Source organism: Chrysemys picta, chromosome 1 (assembly GCF_011386835.1).
Source record: "Chrysemys picta bellii isolate R12L10 chromosome 1, ASM1138683v2, whole genome shotgun sequence".
NCBI classification, from domain to species: domain Eukaryota; kingdom Metazoa; phylum Chordata; order Testudines; family Emydidae; genus Chrysemys; species Chrysemys picta.
In genome coordinates, this window is record NC_088791.1 from 53,856,596 (window position 1) to 53,880,856 (window position 24,261).

Sequence of the window (24,261 nt, forward strand, 5' to 3'; positions counted from 1 at the left end):
TAGCCAAGATAGTCAGGGATACAACCCCACACTGTGAGTGCCAGAAGCTAGGGCTGGGGGTCAGGGAATAGGGCACCGGACAAATTGCCCTGGTCATTCCCTCTAAAACACTGGCCATTGGCCACTGTTAGCAGACAGGATACTGGACTAGATGTACCATCCGGCTGACCTAGCACAGCGAGTCTTGTGTAACAGAGCCACTCGGGGCTGCCAGGTGGGCCCAGCCCACCCAGAGCCCCCGGGCTTTGATCTGCGGGTAGCGAGGCTGGGGTGGTGCGCTGGGAGACAGGCTCAGCGGAGGGCAGGAGCGGGCGCGGAGCTGGGTGCGGGGGTGGGTGCGGGGCGGGTCTCTCACGCAGCGCTGGGCGGAAGGGACGACGCGCAGCGCCCCTCAGCTGGTTCCGGGGTCCGGCGCATGCGCGCTGGCGTGCCTCCGGTTCCTGCCTGTCGCTGTGTTGTTGTTTTGAGCCGGTCTCCAGGCCCCGCCGCTGTGAGGGACCCGCCGCGGCCCGCGCGCCAGGAGCGACAGGGATCGGCCCCGGCGCTGCCCCTGTCTGAGAGGGGGGCGGCAGGTCGCGGGGCCTCCTCGGGGTCTTGGCATCGCCCAAGAGGTGCCACCCCGCGCCGGTCTGGGGCCGGGTCCCCCCGGGGTAAGTGTCAGCGGGCTCCGCTCAGCGCGGCCGGGCCGGGCCTGCGCCGCGCTCGGCACACGCCTGACCGGCTCCCCGGGCGTGTGTCCGGGCACCTGGGCTGTGCGCGTCTCGGGGCGGGCGAGAGACTGTGTCAGGCCCGTCTGGGGACGGGAGGGTGAACAAGCGAGACTGTGGCAAGCCTGTCTCGGGGTGAGTGTATCTACGTGTGTGACACTGGGTGTGTATCCCTGGGTGTGTCCTCCCCTTGGCCCCATGTGTCACACTACTTGTTTATACTGTATATGGCACTGTGTCTATGGCAGGTGTCCCGTGTCAGGTGTCCCGTGTCATTGGGTGCCTATCACTTTGTCCTGCCTTTGTGTGTATCACAGCCTTTGGACCATGTTTATCTTGTGTGTGTGATGTCACTGTGTTTATATTGCATATTTGTGTCCTGTATGTGCATATGCCATGTATCTTGTCCGCCGTATATCATGTATATATCTCTCTGTGCTTATACAGTGTGTGTGCCCTGTTTGTGTGTTATGGTGCTTATACCAGCAGTGAAAACAACGAGGCGTACTTGTGGTTAGAGATTAACAAATTTATTTGGGCATAAACTTTCGTGGGCTAAAACCCACTTCATTAGATGCATGGAGTGGAAAATGCAGTAGCAGAAATATATACACAGTACATGAAAATATAGGAGTTGCCGTACCAAGTGGGGGGTCAGTGCTAATGGGACAATTCAATTCTTAACAGTAGAATACCAAGGGAGGAAAAATCACTTTTGTAGTGGTAATGAGGGTGGCCCATTTCAAACAGTTGACAAGAAGGTGTGAGTAACAGTAGGGAGAAATTAGTTTTTCTAATGACCCATCCACTCGCAGTCTTTATTCAGATCTAATTTGATGGTGTCCAATTTGCAAATTAATTCCAGTTCTGCAGTTGCTCGTTGGAGTCTGTTTTTGAAGCTTTTTTGTTGAAGAATTGCCATTTTTAAGTCTGTTATTGAGTGTCCAGGGAGATTGAAGTGTTCTCTGACTGATTTTTGAATGTTATAATTCTTGACGTCTGATTTGTGTCCATTTATTCTTTTGCGTAGAGATTGTCTGGTTTGGCCAATGTACATGGCAGAGGGGCATTGCTGGCACATGATGGCATATATCACATTGGTAGATGTGCAGGTGAACGAGCCACTGATGGTGTGGCTGATATGGTTAGGTCCTATGATGATGTCCCTTGAATAGATATGCAGACAGAGTTGGCAACTAAGTTTGTTGCAGGGATAGGTTCCTGGGTTAGTGTTTCTGTTGTGTGGTGTGTATTTGCTGGTGAGTATTTGCTTCAGGTTGGGGGGCTGACTGTAAGCAAGGACTGGCCTGTCTCCCAAGGTCTGTGAGAGTGAGGGATCGTCCTTCAGGATAGGTTGTAGATCCTTGATGATGCGCTGGAGAGGTTTTAGTTGGGGGCTCTAGGTGACAGCTAGTGGCATTCTGTTACTTTCTTTGTTGGGCCTGTCCTGTAGTAGGTGATTTCTGGGTATCCTTCTGGCTCTGTCCATCTATTTCTTCACTTCACCAGGTGGGCATTGTAGTTTTAAGAACGCTTGATAGAGATCCTGTAAGTGTTTGCCTCTGTCTGAGGGGTTGGAGCAAATGCAGTTGTATCTTAGCGCTAGTGAGTGTCTTGTGTTCTTGTCTGTGTTTGTAGCATGTATTGGGTATGTGATAGCTAAGTATCCTGCCTATGTGTACCTGTCACTATGTTTATACTGTGTATGAATGTGTGTGCATGTATACCATATCTGTGTATTCTGTGTATACATAGTCTATGTATTTGTGCGCTGTGCATGTACATCACTTACCTGTCTGCAGCCATGCATCTCAAAATATGGCTTCCTCAGCTTTTGCAAACTGTGTCCTGACTACTTATGGCAGTACTCACAAGAACAGAGGTGTTAAATCCTGATGTTTGGCCAAATTCTAGTTGGAGTAATAATCTGCTTGCCTGAATTCTTCCTACACTTTCAGCTGGTGCAGCAGCTATTGTATAGTATTTGCATTTCACTCCAGAAGTGGCGGTTCTTCAGTGGTGTGTTAAATCTCGGTGTATAGGTTGTATGAGATTTATAAGATTCAGGATGAAAGGTATTCAAGATATTATTTTTATTGGTGGAATGTGCTGGATTTGCAGTCCTAAAGTGTAAAGTCAACTATTTATTCACAGAACACATACAACACCTTGACTGGAAAAATCATTTTTAGGGATGACATTTCCATGTTACCCTTGGTCTCTGCTCACCTGTCTATTAGAAACTGTATGGGGGCTACCTTCTGATTTCCCATGAGCAAACACATATTTTGAGTGACTTTGGTTGCTGCTTATTGTCTTGGGGTGCATTTAAACTAATAACTTAAAGTGGGAAGGTTCTGCATGTCATTACCAAATACTCTGGGCAATACAGTACCCCTGAGAATTTCTCATTTGAATATGTTTGTTCCCTATTTAAGTAGAAAGAGAACTAAATTGTATTCACTTGTAAACTACTTCTAATCTTTATTTTAACTAATGTTTTTCCATTTCAGATAACATCATGAAGTGTGACTTTTTTGAGATAAGCTTTCTGGTATGAAGTAAAGAAACAACATATGAAAGACATAAATATTTATAAGTAATGTCAGTTAATTTGCCTTTAAATGAATATTTGTATCTCCTGATTAACACAAGAAGCCTTTGGGGGAAGCAGAGAAACAAGCAGCTGTACTACTTGTGTAGACCTAAACTTTATTGGAGGATTAGTCATGGTATTCCACTTAGAGTTTTTCATACAAGCAAAACTCAATGTAAATGGACCAGAAGCAAAACACTAGAGTGTAGTAAACACAATTATAGCCATGACTTTTTGTATTATAGAGTTTCTAAACATAGCACTTCTTCTCCTAAGGGACTAACAAAAGTGAATAATCGTATGTCACGAATTAAGAACACTTTTGAATCTGTTTCAAAGGCTGTTTCTGGCACCCACAGTGAACTGGTTGCACGAATAGCTCGATTCAAGCCCCACTCTGGCATATTGGGGAAAGCATTTGAAAATAATGTTCAGGAAAACAATCTCCAGGTAAACCTAGAAAATGATAAACGAACTACATGTGCTGGAGCTCAGGGAGATTACAACAATAGTCAAATTGTAAAGAACTTTGTTCACACAGATGAAAACTCAGAGTCTACATTGATAAGTAGAAGTGGCACTAATCAAGATACTTTAAAAGATTCTGTAGATATTAAAAACAACCTTTTTCATGTAAGCTACTTCACTACAAATTTTGGAGAGACTTACAACTTTTTAGCAAATCATATCAACTGGTACTTTGGCATTAATACTGTTATGGATCAAGAGAAAAAAGGAAATGCTTTTCTACAAGACTCTAAGAACGAACTCAGAAATAAACTCGATTCACCAGAAAGTGACATAATGAGTAATGAAAATAGGATGAGTTCAGCATCCACTTTAATTTCTGCTGCTGAGATTCAAGATGCTGAAAAGACAAATATTGCTCTTCCAACTTCCACTAAAAAGAGCATTGCAAGCTTCCTTTCATACCCTAGTAACAGTGTACAAGCTTTTGTAGACAGTTATGTAGGCAGTCTGGTCCCCAAGTTGAGATTTGAGACAAAAGCCGCCTCAGAAGATAAATCACAAGAACGCAAAGAGTCTTTGAAAGATGAAGAGGATGGCGGCAAAGAGATCAAAACTGCAGAAGGGAAAGAAAAGCGTTTGTCTCTTCAGAGAGAAAAGGCAAGTATTTGCTTAGTATTTACGAATACTGGGTTTTTTAGCTACTATAGTTGTCAGAGGCATGTTATAATGTTATCATTTCAAAGCTACATTGAAATCTCATCTGCATAGGTGAAACATTGAACCAAGTTATTTGAAGGACTGTCACTGTGAGCCAGATTTATAATAGGCTCTTCTAGTTTACGTAAATGAAGAACCAGAGATCAGTTCAGTAAAAAAAACCCAAACAAACAAACAAAACCACCTTCCTTGAAGCCTATAGTGGTATTCCACTATAAGCCATTCATCTCTTCTTGGAGTAATCTAAGAAAACAAAAATTCTGAAAGTCTTGTCAAGTTTTGTATATATCTTCTTGGAGCAGTTTCATATTCTTAATATACATATCTGTTTATCTTTAGATTATTGCAAGAGTGAGTATTGATAACAGAACACGGGCTTTAGTTCAGGCCTTACGAAGATCTTCTAACCGAAGAGTCTCTATCAACAGGATTGAAGAATTGACTTACCACCTTCTGGAATTTCCAGAAACCAGAGGAGTTGCTATTAAGGTACAAATCACTTTCACGCTCAACCTATCAACTACAGATAGATAATAAGTTCTTATGTAATGACAGATGTTTTATCATAAAATAGATAAATGTATAATCTATTGCTTTGTTTTTTCTTCTTAAACTGTTGTATCTTATACTTGTACTATGTGAGTATCTTCAGTTTTTTTTTATTGCTAATGTATTACCTCCAAGAGATTCATATGGAAGCCATCATCATTGACAGTTAATGTCTGCTTTGGAGAAAACCTTGGACTTTTAATTCTCCTATACGTTAATTGTTAAGGAATTCTTTAGTTCTCAAAGCAATACTGTGTACATTGCCATAACAGAACCCGTATCCTAATTGAGGTCCTTTGTGTGCTCCTGTAATACAAATAAGGAATAGCAGTAATAAACCTAATAGACTGTTCAGTATGACAGAACAGAAACTTTTCTTCGTACAACTAAAAGAATTTGAAGGCTTTTCCTGTCCGAAAGAGCTTTATTTTGTCTTAATAAACACCTTAGATTTTGGCATTGTAGTTCATAACAAACTATGAATACCATATCTGTTCAAAACAAAAGGAAGAATTTAGGCAGAATGGTCCAGATCCAGAAATGGCCCAGATCCCAGATTTAGGCATTACTGTGTTGCACAAAACTCCCATTTACCCTTCCCCTAACCCTGTAGGCATCTAAATTCAGTAGATACCTAAATTTCTTGTCTTTGGGCATGTGTGTCACTGCATCAGGCAGGCTTCCAGATGCCTAATCTCACACCTAAACCCCAGCACAATTCTCAAACCAGGTGGAGACAGGTGTTCCCCTGCCTCTTGTCTGCAGGGGCCTGATCCAGAAGGTGTGCTCATAGCATCCTTAACGCCACACAAAATGGCATGGTGGAGAAGGAGGCTACCCTTATAACTAGGACCCTACAAAATTCATGGGCCATTTTGGTCAATTTCATGGTCATAGGACTTTTTAAATAGCCAGTTTCAGATGTTTACATCTGAAATTTCATGATGTTGTAACCATGGAAGTCCCGACCCAAAAGAGGGTTATGGGGGGGGGTCACAGAGTAAGGGGCGGTTGCCACTTTTTGGGGGGCAGGGCTTGCCTTATGGGTGGGTGACCGCTCAAGGTCAGTGGGACACGATGGTCCATCCCGCCTCCTCCCTACAGCCAACACAAGGCCCCTTGAACTTCTGAGCCCAGAGATGGGGAGGGGCAAGGCGGGGTCTCATACTGTGCGCCAGTCTTCAGCTGCTAATCCCGGCAGGGCTGTGGAGGGACAGGACTTCCTCTTCCCTTGCATGGGCCGTTCCTGGAGAAGCCAGGCCGGTGCTTAGATCCACCTCCAGGAACCTCCCCTGGCTGCACTAGGGGAAGGGCAGGGACCCCTACAGGGGAAGGGGAAGTCCCATTCCGCCATAGCCTGGCTGGGACTAGCAGCTGGAGCATGTTGCACATTAGGAGATCCCAGAGGGTCATCCCCGGTCCTGCCCCTCCCCTACAAGAGCTTTGCGGCTGTGCTTCCTTCAGTGTCCGGCTCACCAGAGCCCAGAGGTGGGTCTGACCGGCCCCAGGAGCTGCCCTTCCAGGTAAAGAGGAAGTCCTATCCCTCCCCAACCCAGCTGGGACTAGCAACTGGAGCCCAGCACATGGTGAGAGTCCCCAGCTGGGGTACCCCCAGCCCTGCCCCTCCCGTACAATAGCTAGGTATCATGGGGGAGATCAGATTTCACAGTCTGTTATGCGTTATTCAAGGCCATGAATTTGGTAGGGTCATACTTATAACCCTTAGTACAATGTATAGGGTACTCACACCGGATGTGGGAAACCCCAGTTCACTTTCTCCCTCTGCTTGAAGAGAACGGGATTTAAACAGGGGATTCCTGCTTCTTAGACGAGTGCCTTAGCCACTGAACTACAGTCGTTCTGTCTCTCTAGCCTAATGCATATTTAATTGTTTATCCAAGGTGGAACAGCTTCAACAGGAGACCCACATCAGAATAGCCCTGATAGATGAGAAACCCCTGTTCCAATCCCTTTTTTGATCCAGGCCAAGGTCTCCCACATCCTGCAATGAGTACCCTGACCACTGGGCTAAAGGTTCTAAGGGGGGACGACTCCTCTTTCACTTCCCACCCTGACCCACTGGCTGTTTTGTGTGGAGTTAGCCAGGGGCCGCTGCTGTTCTTTCAAGAAATGGCTTATACACCTAAGATACCTGATTCTAGCAGAGGGTTCCCAGCTGTGCATTCCAAGCAGCTATAGGTATGTAGGCAGTGGGTATAATAGGTGTGTATATGAAAAGCTCAGCGTTCTTCCGATGGGCAGCTGGGGGAAGTGCACTGCCTTTCCCATTCTCCAGCTGGTGTGGCTTGGGTCGGCCCTGAGTTTGGAGCTGCTGGTGCTGGCCCGTGGCTGATGCAGCTTGGGCTAATGCAGCAGGGGCTGGCCCAGGGCTCGTGTCCGTTGGCCAGCACACCTCAGGCCAGCCTGAGGCTGCTTGGGGTGCTGGGGCTGCTCGGGCCGGTACAGCTGGAGCTGGCCTGGGACTTAGGTCAGTTTCCCAGTGTGGTTGGGGTTCGAGTCGGTCAGCCAGTATGGCTCTGGATGGCTCAGGGGTGCTTGGGTTGCCGGGGCCGGCGTGGCTGGGCTGGGGCCGGCACAGCCAGGCCGGTGCTCAAGTAGGCCTGCTGGCACAGCTGGGAACGGACCGGGACTCCTCCAGTGGCGGGGGAAAGGGGGTTTGGGTTTCCGATGGGCCCGGGGCTTTTCTGGCTGTGGGAGGCAGGGCAGGGAGTGCCTGAGGGGTGGGGTGGGGTCTCGTGTGGATGGGGCAGAGCCAGGAGGCTAGCCTCCCTGAAAGTGTCCATCCACTGCCCAGGGATAGGTACCTCCCTCCAGCCCAGAGATAGGCTCCTGTGACCCTGAGGGGGTAGGGCCTAGGATGTTCCCCTCTCCTCAGTGTCTGATATGGGCTTGCTTACACATCTGCTCACTGAGCATGCTGGTTTTTGTGCATCCCATTTTCAGGCACCTCTCTCTCTCTCTCCATGCATTGTATAGGGAGCCTAGGTGTCCGGCGCAGGGTTTGCTGATTCCAGTGTGTGGCAATGTGACTAGAATTCATTGCTATGCTTAAGTTCCTTTTTGGATCTGGGCTAATGTAATTACTTGAGTTGCTATTTGGCTAGTACGCCAAAATTAACATCCTAACTCTAAAACCCCCATAGCTGTAGTTGTAATAGATATTAGACGTTTTTAACTGTTTCACCCTTGATTTTTGCATTGTGATATAAAGTTTCTCATGAATACACAAGACACATGGTGTTGGACTTTTTCCTCCCCTTCCCGTCCTGAGATTGTAAATTTCCTAAAAAAAAAAAAAAAAGCTATTTTTTATTTTAAGTTAAACTTTGCATTTAAATTTTAAACTAGTAAATTAAAGGTGGAAGTTTTTTGGTATTAACACTTAGTCTAAATACAACTTTTTTCATTTCAACTATAGGAAAAAATAATTCCATGCTTACTACAGCTGAGACAAGGAACTGATGAAACTCTTCATGCTGCCGTTATGGAGGCTTTGGCTATAATTGGATATACAGATCCTGTGAAAGCCTGGGGAATTCGAATTCTCACTATTGATGGAGGAGGAACAAGGTATGACAGAAACTCTTTATCCCTTTGTAAACTGCAAATGTAGGTAAAATTGCAGTCAAACTCTAACCTCTAGAACCTGATCCTACAAACATTTGTGTGTGTGCTTAACTTTACATGCGTGCTTGGTCCTGTTGATCCCCTAAGATAACTCACCTGTGTGAAGTAAACTATGTACATAAGTGTTTGTGGGAATCGATCCCTAGTTTGTTTATGGAGGCAAGTAAAGGAAACAAATGTAAGATTCTTTTTGTAAAAAGTCTTTCTGTTGTTAATTTATGATTGATCTTAATACTTCTGGTACCTGAGATTAGACATTCTAAAAAAATTAATTTAATTTTTTTAATCTTAAAGGGTTCCATTGTGCATTATGCTGGTTAGAGTGCAAAGTTGCTAATTGGTTGGAAGAATCAGCTTACAAAACTTCATAATTGGTATAAAAATGAAAAATAAATGTATTTTCTTATGGTAATAAACTCGCAGTGAGACAAACAAATACACATGTAGTTCCTGGAGCAAGGATAACACAAAAGCACACTACTCTCTCACATTGGGTATAGCAAGTAGCAGCTTTTCAGGTATTCTGTTTTAGCAGCTCCGCTGGTATTGTCATCTATAGAAGAATAAATGGTGTGGTGAAGAAAGCAATATTTAAAGGCCTACTGATTCATGCATCCTCTTCCACCGCCAGTCACTGATCCTTCCCCCCCCCCCCCCCCTTCTTAACTTACTTGATGACTAGAGTTCCAATCCTGAAAACACTTATGCACATGCTTAACTTTGCATATGTGAGTGGTGTCATTGAACTTGGTGAAACTACTTACATGTATGAACTGAAGCATGTGCATAAGTGTTTGCAGGTTTGGGTCCTAAATTTTTCAAAAAGAACAAGTGCTTTCAAACATGTTCAAAAAATGTGGGTTACAGATAATCCCCAATGGAAAGTGAAATATTGGCCAGTAGCTTATAGGTATAGCTGCACAGTATTTCTTACTCTGGGGGGAATTCTGCGCCACTGTGCATGCACAGAATTTATGTCCCCCGCAGATTTCTTTGCTTCCCTGCAGAAAAATGACTTTGTGATGGGAAGCAAAGGGAAACCACAAGAATGGTCATGCGACCGCCCAAGCAGTATGTTTCTGGTGTCCAGGGCAGCCGGCAGAGAAGTAAATCACTGTGGGGCATGGGCAGGACTGGGGAAGACCCGGCCAATGGCTCCGACCCTGTGCTGGGCTGGGGAGGGCAGAACTTCCTCTTCCCCTGCACGGCATCCGGGGCCGTGTCAGATCCACCCCCAGATTTCTCCCCGGGCTGTAGGAAGCTCTGCAAACTCTTCCTATCCTCCTTCTCCCGCACTTCCTGCACCCATCGCTTCTCAGCTGCACCGGGAGGGATCACTGTATAGGGAGCTGCTCCCCCATCTACCCAACCCTGTGTATCCAGAACCCCTCATACTCAGACCCTCCCACCGAGCCTCACTTCCCTCCTCCTCCCCACCCCCGCACCCAGAACCCTTCTGATGAGCCCCACTCCCCCTGCACCTGGACTATCCTGACGAGCCACCCACACCCAAATCCCCACCCTGCCCAGCCCCAGCCACCTGCACATGGATCCCCACCCCACTGAACCCCACTACCCCAGCATCTGGACTCCTCACTCATCCCCCCCCGACACCCAGACTCACCTGACGAGCTCTATCCCCTCATACCTAGACCCCCATGCAGAGCCCCAACCACCTTCACCTAGCCACCCCCTTCAGAGTCCCATTTCCATTGCACACACAACAAGCCCCTATGCATCCAAATCACCCTGCACCTGGATCCACCACTGAGCCACCCGCACCCAGATTGCCCCACACAGAACCCTCTCAACGCACACCTGGATCCCTCCACACTAAGCCCCTTCACACTTGGATCCTGCCTTGCTGAGCCTGCCTGCTCACAGTGATCTCCCACCTCTGTGCAGCCTGTGGCCTGTGTTCCCCAATGCCATGCTGGAGCTTCCACATTTACACCTCTACCCCAATATAACGCTGTCCTTGGGAGCCAAAAAATCTTACTGCATTATAGGTGAAACCGCGTTATATTGAACTCGCTTTGATCCACCGGAATGTGCAGCCCCGCCCCCCCCGGAGCGCTGCTTTACCGTGTTATATTGGGTCACGTTATATTGGGGTAGAGGTGTATTCGTCAAATAAAATGTGCAGACTTTTTCAGAATTTTTAAATATTGTGTGCAGAATTTTTTTTTTTTTTTTTTTGGCGCAGAATTTTTAATTTTTTGGCACAGAATGCCCTCAGGAGTAAAATTTCTTCATTCACTTCAAAGGCAGTTATTTAGGACTAAGTCCATGACAAGTTTTAAGTTCCAAAACTATACTGTTTTGGTTACTTGAGTATGGAAATAATTTTTTTTCTTTTTTAATGGATATGCCTTGTCACCCCTTTAGCATAACTCCAAAGCTACTCAGCTGACTTTTGTTAATGTTTTCCTAAAGAAAATCACCATTCCACTTAGAGCATGAAAACTTCAACGCAAAAGTAAAAGCCTTGAGACAGTTGACATGGTGAAAATAGATTTATATCATGCAATGGCTCTTTTCAGTCCTATATTTAATTTATCTAGCACTGATAGTATGCTCTAAACTGGACAGACATGTTTGATGACAGGGTTCATTCTACAAGGAGATTACATTCTAAGGACTGTTACTTCAGCCCTTTCTAGCATGAATAAGACTTGCGGAGTCCAGCTCAATTCAGACAATTGTAGGTTGCCGTGATGCTCTGGCAGAGGACCCATGAAGCCTGCAGCTCGGGGTCTCAAGATCATAAAAAGTTAGCAATAGGCTCAGTCTTCATTAAAAATGTAAATACCAGTGTAGTTTTAACAAAAGGCACTCGCTTTTCTGCTTTACAATTATACAAATATTTGAATATTTGCATGGTTTTATTATTTACAAAGAGGCCAGATTAACTATATTAGATACGGAAGTCTTTTATGTATCCATAGAATAGATATACATGCAGTGGGTGTGTGTATTTTTTCATGACATCATGCCACGTTATTTTAATTCTGCTCTAGAGGGATAATCTTCAGGCTGAAAAGTTGTTTCTTCCTATTTATTCTTTAGACTCAGTGGTCAGAGTGCCAAGGGATGTGCCAGTTGCCTTTTTGGGGGAAATCTGGCTTCCTGGCACTAGGACCTGAATTTATTTTGACAACCAACAGCATAAAAATTATAAAGCTTCCTTCAAGGATTAGTTTCTTTTAATCACTATCATCTTGTCTGGTTTTGTAACAATGAGCTATAAAGGTGAATGACAACAGATTGTTTCCCATTTTATGAGACATTAATCCTACCCAAATAAAATATTCTAGTTTTTGTACTTGGTTTTAATTTTTCGACGGCTTTACATTTTCACTATGCAGCCTTGACTTTTTTCCCGTGAGTTAGATCTGTGCAGTAGAAACTAAGTTTATGAAAACAGGGGACTAAATTTCTATTGACTTCAGTATAAAATTATTTGTAAATCCTTTAATTTTCAAGGATTTAGATGCTAAAACTTATAGGTCTCTTCATATTATAATTTTATTTTTTATGGCATGATTTCTAAAGCAAGGGAATAGAAAATTTGCAAACTTAATTTTTTTTGGTGTCTTAAGGCAAATCTGCAAAATTCTTCAACTTTTAAAGTAAAATTTAAATGCATTTTCTTATGTAATCAAAATGTAAAATCAGTTTTATGGTACCCATTTGTGTTTCATCCACTGATATCTTATTTCCTGTACTTTAGTTTCCAGATAATAAAAGTTAGAGATGGAGAAGTCATATTAGATTATCTGCAGGATTGCTTCCTACAGGACACTTTCTAGACAGGTTTTAAAAAGTGACTAGTCATTTCAAGTACCTTAATTTGGCTTGATTTTCAGAATGTACTGAGCACCATGGAGCACATGAGTCTCCTTCAAGGGCTCTTAAGTTAGGCACCCAAAATCATTAGTCACTGGTATTTAACGTATATCTTTCCCTTTCTGATTGCATCCTATTATTCCTCATTATAATTGTCAAACTACAAAATTCCTCTTCCTCCTTTGTATTAAAACCTTGTAGACTTATTATGTCCTGTCTTCGTTGTTGCTTATTCAAACTGTATACACGTTTAGCTCTGTGTAAGACGTAACCAAACTACCATTCTCTGTGATGTTGCTTTAATATGTTTCAGGGGTTTAGTAGCACTTCAGACTTTACGTAAACTAGAAGAACTTACTGGAAAGCCTGTTCATGAACTTTTTGACTACGTTTGTGGTGTAAGCACAGGTAATTAGTATTCACATTATGGATTTTTATATGATAAACTTAATAAAAGTAAAAATAAGAAAATCTTGTTTTTGAAAAATCGTTTTTTCCCCCAGGAAAACAACTCCATCTTTATAAATGCAAGCCAGTTCTTTTGTTAGGGAATGTGTTATTTTTTGCTTTTGTATTTACAGCATAATTTAAGACCTAGGTTACTTGGCTATAATTTTTTGCCAAGTAGAATTGTAGGTGATACAAAGAATGCTCGTTTATTACCACGTGATTTCAGTCTAATTTTATGTTGAGCCATCAAACTATGAGAGGAATTCATTTGTGAAGAAATTGCTCTTTAACACCTACCTATCAAGATGTTTGGTGTCCCATAAATACTGATGAGGAGTATTGCAGGTTTTGAGCAATACCACAAAGGGTCTACAAACAAATGTAACAGATGCAATAATAATATGTTATGTATGTACACCTTCTTTTCCTTGATATTTAGGAGGTTTCCTGGGTCTTGCTGTTTTGGGAGGGGGATTGAAATCCACTATCTCTTTGGCATCACATTCCAAGATGCTTAATAGACACACAATTTTATTGAGGTGGTTCATAATTGTTATAAGGTTTGAGTGACTAAAAATGTGCACCTCAGTATAGAAGACAGTGCTTGTTGATCTGATTCTACATAGTACACACTAAAAATATCTAGGAAACTCAGTTATGCCTAATAGAAATTATAATTTTTTTAAATAAAGGGGATACTTTTTGCACACAAAAATTATAAAGGATCTGTAAGTTGTGCACAATAACTGAATGATTGTGAGAGAAGTGGTAAGGCTTGTCATGAATATATTAATATGTCAGCACTGAATGTATTATGATCATGTGTACATATTATTACCATGGCTGGATGTTCTTTTTAAACATGCTATTTCTTTAAAAAGTGAGTGTCATGGTAAATATACTTGTAATCTTGGTCTTTTTTTAAAATAGTGTTTTAATTTGAGTAGTTTGCCTCCCCGTGTCCAGGGAAAAGCCTTGCTACTTGCTGAGATTCTTTCCTGTATATCAGCAGGAGTTGGACTCTAGGCAGCAGATGTCAATGTGCCTGAAGAGACAAGGCTGAAGATGTGCAGTGAATTTGGGGCCAGGGGAGAGGAAGCAGTTGTGCTCCTCTTCTGAGTTCTGGCAGCTTGTGGGAGGGGGCAGATAAGCAGTTTCCTCTGCAAAAGAGAGAACCATCACAGGGTGAACAACAATTACAGAGAGGTGCTGAGCTCCTATTCTTCCTCTTGTCCCATGTCAATCTGCTATCCTGGCCTGCTTGTCGCTACTCTTCTGGCAACCATCTGATCTGCCACTCACTTGAAGAGGATACAGCACCTATGTCTCCCTCCACCCTTTGTCTTCTCTTCCCTCATAGAATTGGTTTTCTGTCAACCAGCCTTTTGATCTCCCCTTTAGTGGTCTCCACTCTAATCATCTCATTCTTGGGAGGTGATATTTCTCACCCAAGCTGCCATATTATGTTAGGGTGGGCACCAAAGCTTCTTTGCCCATCCATGCTGTACATCTTAAGCTACTGTTCAAACAGCGGTGTGTTATTTTCAGGAGCTCCTGCTACTACCCCATGTGTTGATTTAGAAAACAACCTCAAGAGGGGGGCTGATGCTTCTCCCTAGAAAAGAAGAAAGGTTCCAAAATCATCTTAGTATCACAGTTTTTTTTAAAGGTCAAAACTGACTAATTAATCACCCTGGTGTTCACTTTTCAAAAAGTGATGTCAAGTCAGTAACAATGTAATATTATTAAGGCTGATGTAAGTGGTATATGATAGGTTACAACACAATACAGCTTAGGTACAAAACAGTATACTTCACTTTAGAAATTTAAGTACCTCATTTCTCCTGTTCTATATATCTCATCCAGTGTAATCTGTTCCCAGAATATGTTAGCAGGCATCATGACTTGAAATATTGCAGTTTGACTTTCCATGAGGAAGTACTGAGTTGAATCATAAATATTAGAAAGAACTTCCAGATCTAATAGGCAGTTTCAAGTAAAGGCTATTTATTCATGTTTGAATACTAGTGACATCATAGCATAATTTTTGGAAGCCTTCTTAATCCATCCCTAATTTCACACTCAGCTCACCTCCCATTTACAAAATGAGAGAGGAAGGCTCCAATCATTTAGTCATTATAAATACCATCTTCACCCAACATCCTAGACATTTTATATACATGGAGATCAGCTGACTGCACAACAAAGAACCAAACCGATATCAGGACATGGGAGATCGAGCGTCCAATGGACAAAGACTTTCCCGAGTGCACCAAAACTCTTATCTTCTTGTTTTTACATTATTTGATGCTAACAATTTGATGGTCTGACCTGCAGTCTGCACTTGGGAAAGTCTTTGTCCATTGGATACTCAATCTCCCAATATTATTTGATAGTCTGTTTGGTTCTTTGTTGTACCATCAGCTAACCTCCATGTATATAAATGTTTAGGATGTTGGGTGAAGATGGTGTTTGTAATGACCAGATGATTGGAGCCTTCCTCTCTCATTTTGTAAACAAAGACTATTGTTCCCATTACTTCTTTATGACCGCATATAGCTCCAGTTTTTGCTTTTAAGTTCCCAGTTACAAAGGTGATGTCTTTGCTTGGTGTTGAATGAGTGTCTCTTCAAACCATGTGTAGAATCTATGTATTGTGTCATCAGATGCTGCTGTTGGGTCGTAAACCTGTATGATCGACATATTAACTGGCTTAGTTCAAAGGCAAATTATAATGAGTCAATTGTTGATGGGTTCTATCAAAGCGCACACTTGGATATCTCCTTAGATAAGATAAATATAATTCCATATTCTGTTGCTTTCTTGGATCCTGAATAGTATGTGAAATGACCTCTACCATTTATCATCATGAAATGACCTCTACAATTCCATCATAGCTTTGAGATTCCACATACAGCTATCTTACATCTTTCCAATTCTTCGGTCACAATAGCGATCCTCTGGTCATATATACTTTACTCTGATGATTAGTTTATGAAAATCAGGTTATTCCTTACCTTCAAGCAAATATCAGGCACTGTATTTCCTGAAGCATTTGGTACAGCACCATAACTGCCATCAGTACTCTTATATGGTCAGAACCTCTTCCCCAGTGTAATTTATCATGCCTTCTGGCCTGTGTGTGGGGGAGGTATTCCTCACCATTCAGCACCACACATGGATCATGTTACCTTTGTTCTCCCATGTTAGTTCTTGTGAGAGAAAATATAAAAGGTGGTTTGCCATTACCTTACCTCAGGTTTGTGGCTGCATTGGTTAAATCGTAATTGAATCCTCCAGCCTTTAGATGCCATTACCTCCATCGGCTATCGCACTACACTCCCCACATGTTCATCCGTCCAAAGCCATTGGTGCTTCCTGAGACTTTGGCCAGTCGCAGGTGGTACCATCTACTGCCATTATGATAGCAGGCTACGATACAGCCTAACCTGACCAGGCAGTATAGATAATATTAATGTGTGAATGCAGGATTTTTCCCTATTACATATTTTCTTTTATTCTGAGAAGTCTAGTTTTTAAATGACTCGAGCAATGGAGCTTTGGCTGCTTCCTTTGGGGAGATTATTCTACTAATTAGACATTTCCTAATAACTATCTCAGTTATATCTAGGATTCTTTTTGGGGGGATATTGAGCCTAAATTTTCTTTTACCCAATTTAATCTAATTACTCCTAATTTATACCTTTTTGCCTCTCCTTAACAATTTTTCTCCCTCACCAGCATTGAAACTCTTCAGATATTACTAAATTCTCTCCCCACTATCTTAATTGTCTACTAGTCAAATTAAAATCTGTCTCATAATTTTTTTATAAAGGGAAATTATTAACACCCTTTCCCTGATACTATACCTCTACATATGAGCCCCCAATGGCCTTGTTGTGGGTTTTTGTGGAGGCATGGGAGGGGGAGAGAGGTTCAGTCATAATATCACATTGCCAGTCCATATCTAATCTGTGGTCCTGCTGTTCTTTATATGTATGCATTTTTTGACATTACTTCTGTCCAAATATTCTCCCCCCCCCCCTTTTTTTAAAAATCTGTAGTTTTACAATATTTTCCTGAACTGCACCAATTTGAATCCAATTTTATTTTATACCCAGATTTCTAATGTCTATACAGTATATAGATTATTTGTGTCCTTGCCCACATTTGCAGTGTCGTCTGGTTTACTGTAGTATAAACTCTGCATCTGACTAGAGCTCAGGTTCACTTCAATACATCTATGCTTTTCTTTTGTGCTAGCTGCAGAGTGACTCTAGATTGCAGTGCAAGTAACATTTCTTAGTAATGATAAGGAATGCTCCCTCGGTGTATTTGTGTTAACACAATAGAACAAAAATTCCATGCTGTCATAGATGCTGGCCCTCCCCTTAAAGCCACTGCTGTGATGCACTTGTCAGCATTGTCTCAAATCCATTCTGTGGTATTCTGCAAGCATACTCTTCAAATATCATTGAACCTTTTTTCTCAGCAGTTCAGGGTCAGGCTATTTTGATACACGCTACATGGCACTATGAATGAATGGCTAACTACAAATCAGTTGCAAAGAAATACTGTGTATTACAAAGCACTCTAAGCTTTTAATTTTTCAGAGCTTTCCTGGAATCTTTATATCTTTATTTAATATCTTTACTGAACTGATGAGCTTGTTAGACATTCTGTATGTAAAGGGTGAAAAATAAACAGCATGATTTGATTTTAGGCTGTTACATATAGCCTAGACTTCACATACTAGGTTGCCGTCTCAAATAAAAAAAGAAACTTAACTTGATATTTATATCGTAACCTTTTGCAATAATAAATCAAAGTATATTTTATTGTTTCTTTGACAAAACTTTCTGTAATTTTATTGCTGAAAGTAAAAGCTGTCTCTATCAATTATGTCCCTCCAAACAAATTGATATAATCTTTGAACAAAAAAAATGAGCCTGTGACACAAAGGTCAATTGATCATACCTTTTAAAGGAAAATATTATATGTGAATTATCATTGCTTCTGAAACGTATTATATTAAAATAAATAATACAGCATCATAGTGTCATCCCAAGTTACATTTAAAATTTTATTTTATTTTTTTCAGGTGCTATATTAGCATTTATGTTGGGGTTATTCCATATCCCTCTGGATGAATGTGAGGAACTGTATCACAAATTAGGATCAGATGTGTTTAAGCAGAATGTCATTGTTGGGACAATGAAAATGGGTTGGAACCATGCATTTTATGACAGTGATATCTGGGAAAAGATGCTCAAGTAAGTTAAAATGGATTTTAAATCATTTCTGAAAATCTGTGATCTCGTTGCTGCTTTAATTGTAAGCAAAAGTTTAAAAACACAGCTCTAAAAGGGCAGGTACATTATACCAATATCTTTTGAAAAGCTGATTGTTTTCATTTAGCCAAAGTATCTGAAAGCCTTTAATGCAATCATTCTTCGGTTTCCAGGGAATAAAATGAGCTGTGATATACAGCTTTCTGATTTTATGCCCATATACTTTCCAACTTTGCTCATTCTGACTCATTACATGTCTGCTACAAATATTGCTTGCCACATGCTGTACATTTTCCCTACAGGAAAAATGCTAAAAGTGAAATAATAGGCTGTGTCAAGCACCCTGCCTCCCATTTTAAATGCTACAGTATGAATTTTCCTACCGATTGCCTTTTTCTTTAAAAAGAAAATAAAAACCACAAAAATATATTGTGATGAAAAGATGTACCTGTTGCTGTGTAAAATCGGTCTATAAAGTGAGGAGCAGTTGGTTTTCTGTGTGTGTAATAACAGATAACAAATTAGGAAATCATTTGTTGAAGAAATGTATTTAGTGTTAATGTCGGGGGTTTTTGTTTTTGTTTTGTTTTTGTTTTTTTATTAAATTGCTTCACATTCATATTTAAAATAGTTTTAGTATTCATAATTCATTATATATTTAAAGTGGCTTGATTTTTGGAAATAGTAAAGTTAAGAAAACCTATGTAAACATTATGGAGGAAAATTGTTTACATTTTAAACTTTTGGGCTCTTAAAAATGAGAGATAAATAACATTGATTATCTAGCAAACAATAATGACAAGCTTCCATATGTAGACTTGCCAATACATTTTAATCCTGATTTTTCAGTACCCATTCTGTTTTGTTCCTTGCCTCTTTTGAGTAGCTTTTATGTCAGCACCCGAGATTGGGTATTACAATATTATCTTCAGGTATTTACTGGTGAAAGCAATGAGTATTTGTTTAGAGGACATTCTAAAGCTGAGATGGACTAGAACTCCCTATTCATTACCAGAAAGGATCACTTTCGCTGGGTGCTAACTCTCTCCCTCGATGATAACACTTCCTTGTAGAAAACACAGCATTACATCTGTGTTAAGACAGTTGAGTATTTGTGAGTCAAGTTTGTCTCAAGCAGCCATCTGTAGATGGTAGAGTAAGGTTGGCTGACACATTTGCTTACCTCAAAAAATTGATGTTCTGGACCATATCTGCGCTACCAAATAGTATCTACTGACGGCAAGTTTGCAACTGTACATAAAGTAGAAGCAACTTGTTACCCAAACAGTAGTATAATGGAGAACTTGCCACATCATGCTATTCTGGGAAGTCTGTCTTCTGCACTGTTGCTTTGAAAGCTACACAATATTGAAGGTCGCGTCTATTGGTAGAAAATTATACCTGAATTGCTTCACTATCCGGAAGAAGATTGGGGACATAGTTTAATCCTTGAAAACAAATGCTGGTTTAACACCACATTCAGTATTTTAAAGAGATGAAAATGTGGAGCAAACATTTTACAATAACTTCTTTCTTCTCCAGCCTCTGGCTGAAGTAGAAAATATATGCATCTTCAGGGTTGGCCTTGGATTGGCATAAAATGCCTATTTTGAGTGACAAAGTGTTACAGGTCCAGTCTCTCACCAGCTTGTGATTTTCTGTGGTTTTAGTGGTCCAACTCCTGCATATTTTTAGGTTTAGACAAGATGGAGTCAAGTGACTTGTCCCACCTTGGGTTGGGGTATAGGATCACTGCAAGAGCTGCATTGTGGCACATTCTGCATGGAAAGATATCACTTAAATAAGAGCTTTTAGTGATTGCCTATGTGCATTCCACTCTTAGTGTACACACACAGTTGCCGGAAGTTTTCCCTCGGTGGTACCCACTGGGGTGGCCTGAGCCCCCAGTGCTGCTACATACTGCTGACATTGGTATAAAGAGCCGAGCCAACCTTAATCCCTCTCAATTCCTTCTTACCACCTGTGATGGTCACTGGAACTGTTCTTCTTGCATTTGCAAGTTCTCTCAGTGGACTGTGCTCTCTTGTATTATAAATAGATAGTTATTAAGGTTATTAGTATTTAGTTAGATTTCTTTTTTTTACGATCTCAGGGTTTCCATCGTGGTGGTATCTGCTGCCAATGAGAGGGAAAGGCAGGGACATCAGAGCACAACCCCCCAAAATCAGAAGACTCAAAGAAGTTAGACCTGTTTGATAGGAAAGTTCATTCTACTGGGCGGTTGCAGCTCAGGCTTGAAAACCAGCATGCACTTTTGGGCAGGTATGACTTTAATTTATGGGACTCCATGCTGAAATTTAAAGACATGCTCCCAGAAGATGCTAGGCAGGAGTTCTCCTTGCTAGTGGATGAGGGAAAATTGGTGGTAAGGGCCTCACTGCAAGCTGCTGTAGACATGGTTGACTTGGGCACCTGGTCCATGGCTTCAACAATGGCGTGCATTGGAGCTCCTGAGTGCAGTCCGTTGGGCTCCCATGGGAAGTCCAACAAGCTATGCAGGACCTGTCCTTCAAAGGATCCTCGCTCTTTTTGGAGCAAACTGATGTTAAGCTCCATGGATTAAAGGACTTGAGGGCAACTGTAAAGTCCCTTGGGTTATATATCCCAGCCCTTCCAGAAAGCATTTCAGGCCTTAGCAACTCCTTTGGTGTTCTATTCCAGTTGTCCGAAAGGACCTGCAGAGAAAGAAGATTATAGGCCTAGACCACCTTTTCCTCCGACCTCTGCTTCAATGCCTGTCCCACCTACACATCCAAGGGGTTCTAAGCAGGTGTTGGGATGGCATGCTTGAGGATGCCATACCAGTTCCCAGGATGCCAAACCCCATTTTTCCTTTGTTTCCCATTTTCTCAATGCTTGTTCCCATATCACCATGGGCTGTTGGATGTTCAGTGCTATAAAAGTGCTCCGGTTTGTTTCTTCTACTCCCTCCCTGTCCCTCTTTCTCTCACGAAGAACTTCTGGTCCAGGATGTTTAATCTTTCCTTCAGGTGGAAGCCATAGAGGAGATTCCTCAGAATTTAAGAGGGAAGGGTTTCTACTTCCATTATTTCTAATCCCAAAAGCCAAGGGAGATCTCAGGTCTGTTTTAGATCTGCATCATCTCAATAGCTATCTCAAAAAGATAAAGTTTTACATGGTCATCCTGGCATCCATTATTCCCTCTCTGGAGACTGGTACACTGACCTTGGTTTAAGAGATGCCTCCTTTCACAAAAAGTTCCTCAGAGTCATAGTGAAGCACTTGCATTACCTGATCACAATGCTTCAGTTTGGCTTACCTGCAGCTCCTCAGGTGTTGACAGAATGTATGACCATTGTAGCATCGTTCCTCAAGAGACAAGGAGTGCCGATCTACTCTTGGACAACTGACTAGTCAAGGGCTAGTCCAAAACTCAGATTATATCCAGTGATCGATTTATTCAGTCAGCCTTCAAGGCCTTAGGACTACTGATCAATGCAGCTAAGTCTATCATTTGCTTGGTACAAAGGATAGAGTTTGTAGGGGCTATGTTGGACACTACCCAGGTTAGAGCTTTTCTGCCAGAGTCCATATTCCAAGCTATTTGATCTCTCATGACCAACCTCAAGACTCATCCAACCACAATAGTCTGAAACTGTGAGACTTGTAGGGCACATGGACTTGTGCACATATGTAGTACAACATACGAGGCCACATGTTAGACCCCTTCAGACGTGGCTGGACTCAGTGTACTTACCAAGTCATCTACACTTGGACACTGGGCTGACGGTACCTTTGCAGGTTCTAATTTTGCTGAATTGGTGGTTGAATCCAGCAATGAATCAGCGTTTGTGTGGGTGTTCCCTTCCTCTGCCCTCAGCCATCAATTACTCTGGTTTTAGATATTTCGGCTCCAGCGTGGGGAGCTCACCTAGGGCCCCTCTGAACTCAGGATCTTTGGTCCTCAATAGAACTTGCTCTTCATGTCAGTGTCAGAGAGCTCAGGGTGATTCATCTTTCCTGTCAGGGTTTCCTACCTCTCATTGCAGGGAGAAACCTGTTTGTCTTTATAGATAACATGGCAGCAATGTTTTACTCAACAGGAAGGGAGGAGCTCAATCATCCCTTCTGTGTCAGAAAGAAATTCACCTGTGGGAATTTTATCTAGCCCATTCTATCAACCTCGAGGCCTCATACCTTCCGGGGGTGCAGAACCAGGGTGGATAAAAATCAATGATTTAAAAAAAAAAATCAAAAAATCAGATTTTTTTTTTATTTAAATCGGATTATTTTGATAAAATGCTTTTTGAGGAAAAAAATCTATCCAACGATAGTTTTAATTAAGATACATTATAGCTCAAAGATATCTCATCATGGATTATAAATTCTAATTCTATATTATGAGACAATATATTAATGTAGTGTTTAAGAAAAGTTTTGTAAATGAGTTCCAATAGTTCATGGATTAGGGACCCAATCTTATGGGATTCCAGGGACTTCTGTATAGATTATTTAGGTTAATCTTTCTGTCTACCCAGTGAGACTCAGTGCTCAGTCTAGAAGATGCCATCAGAGATGCTTAGTTTTGCAGTTCTCAAACTGTCATTTTGTGTCTCTGGAGATAACATGCTTGTTAACAGCAAAAATGTTTTTAAATAAATAATATATAGAGGTGATAAATAACAGACCTCAACCCTATTTGTGTACACAGAATCAATCCCTTACCTCTCTCTAAAAGTGCAAAGTTTCAAAAAGTTGAATGAATAGAAGATTGTTGGGGGTGGAATAGATCTGGACAAGGAGAAGAAGTCTGGAAAACAGTGTGAGAAGGGAGGGACAGGCAGTAGAAACAAAGGGGAAACTGTTTGAGCAGCATATTCCAGAAGTCTTGAGGTCTTTTTGAGTGTAGCCTTCATTGATTTGAGTTCTACCACACCATTCTCTCACTAGAAGGGAAAACCAATAATGGCAGCAGGCCATAAAAGAGACTCAGTTTGGGAATATTTTAATGAAGTTCCTCTACCTATGGGCAAGACAGGCATGCATGCAAAATGCAAACAGAGCAACAAAGAAATGCAAGGCCTGGTTGCCCAAATGAAACAAATCACTGTTTAAAAATGTATAGTGTGTACCTTCTAAAAATGAAACCTATATCTATCTCTGAAGTTGTGAAGAATATGTATTAAGGTTATAACAACCAACAAGAATGCATTTATGTAGAAATCCATGATTAAATCGAGTCTTCCTGACTAGTGATTTAAATCCATTTGATTTAAATCAAATCCACCCTGCGCAGAACGAACTAGCAGATCACCTGAGCCAGTCTTTCTCCAGTCACCGTGAGTGGTCTCTTCATCCAGATGTAGCCAGATACATTTTCCAGCAGTGGGGTACTCCCCAAATTTACCTAATTATGAATAAGTACAACAAAAAATTTCACCAGTTCTGTTCCCTACCTGGCCACAGGACAGATTCCATCTCAGATGCCTTCCTGCTACCCTAGATGGGAAAGCTTTATTTTGCTTTTCCCCCAATCCTACTCCCACATAGAGCACTACTAAAAATCAAGTGGGACCACTCCTGGGTAGTAATAGCCACAGCATAACCCTGCTAACACTGGCTCTCTATTCTACTGGATCTCTCAGTGGAGACTCCAATCTCACTCCTGTTGCACCCAGATTTGATCTCTCAGGACCACTGTTGGCTGCTGCACCTGAACCTGCAATCCCTTCATTTGATGTCTTGGAAGTTCCATGGCTAAATCCCAAAGAGCAGGCTTGCTTGGAGCAAGTCCACCAGGTCTTCCTAGATATCAGAAATCCTTCCACCAGAGCCACCTACCTGTCAAAATGAAAGCAGTTCTACATCTGGACTTGTCAAACAAGTCCTCACTGGTACATTCATCCATCAAGGAAAAACTCAACTATCTGCTGCACCTGAAACAGTACAAACTTAGCAATTTTCCTGTATCAGTGTTCACGTGGCAGCAATATCAGCTTTC

General features: G+C 41.8%; 1 protein-coding gene across 1 annotated transcript in view; it reads left to right on the forward strand.

Annotated features, from left to right (window-relative positions):
- The first annotated feature begins 417 nt into the window (after window positions 1–417).
- The window catches only part of PNPLA8 (patatin like phospholipase domain containing 8), a 63,238-nt gene continuing 39,394 nt past the window's right edge, over window positions 418–24,261 (forward strand). The window contains 6 exon segments of the mRNA XM_005297903.5: window positions 418–650; window positions 3,221–4,431; window positions 4,831–4,980; window positions 8,480–8,631; window positions 12,851–12,945; window positions 18,089–18,260. Of these exon segments, the coding sequence (XP_005297960.2) occupies window positions 3,310–4,431; window positions 4,831–4,980; window positions 8,480–8,631; window positions 12,851–12,945; window positions 18,089–18,260 (1,691 nt within the window). The 5' untranslated portion in view covers window positions 418–650; window positions 3,221–3,309.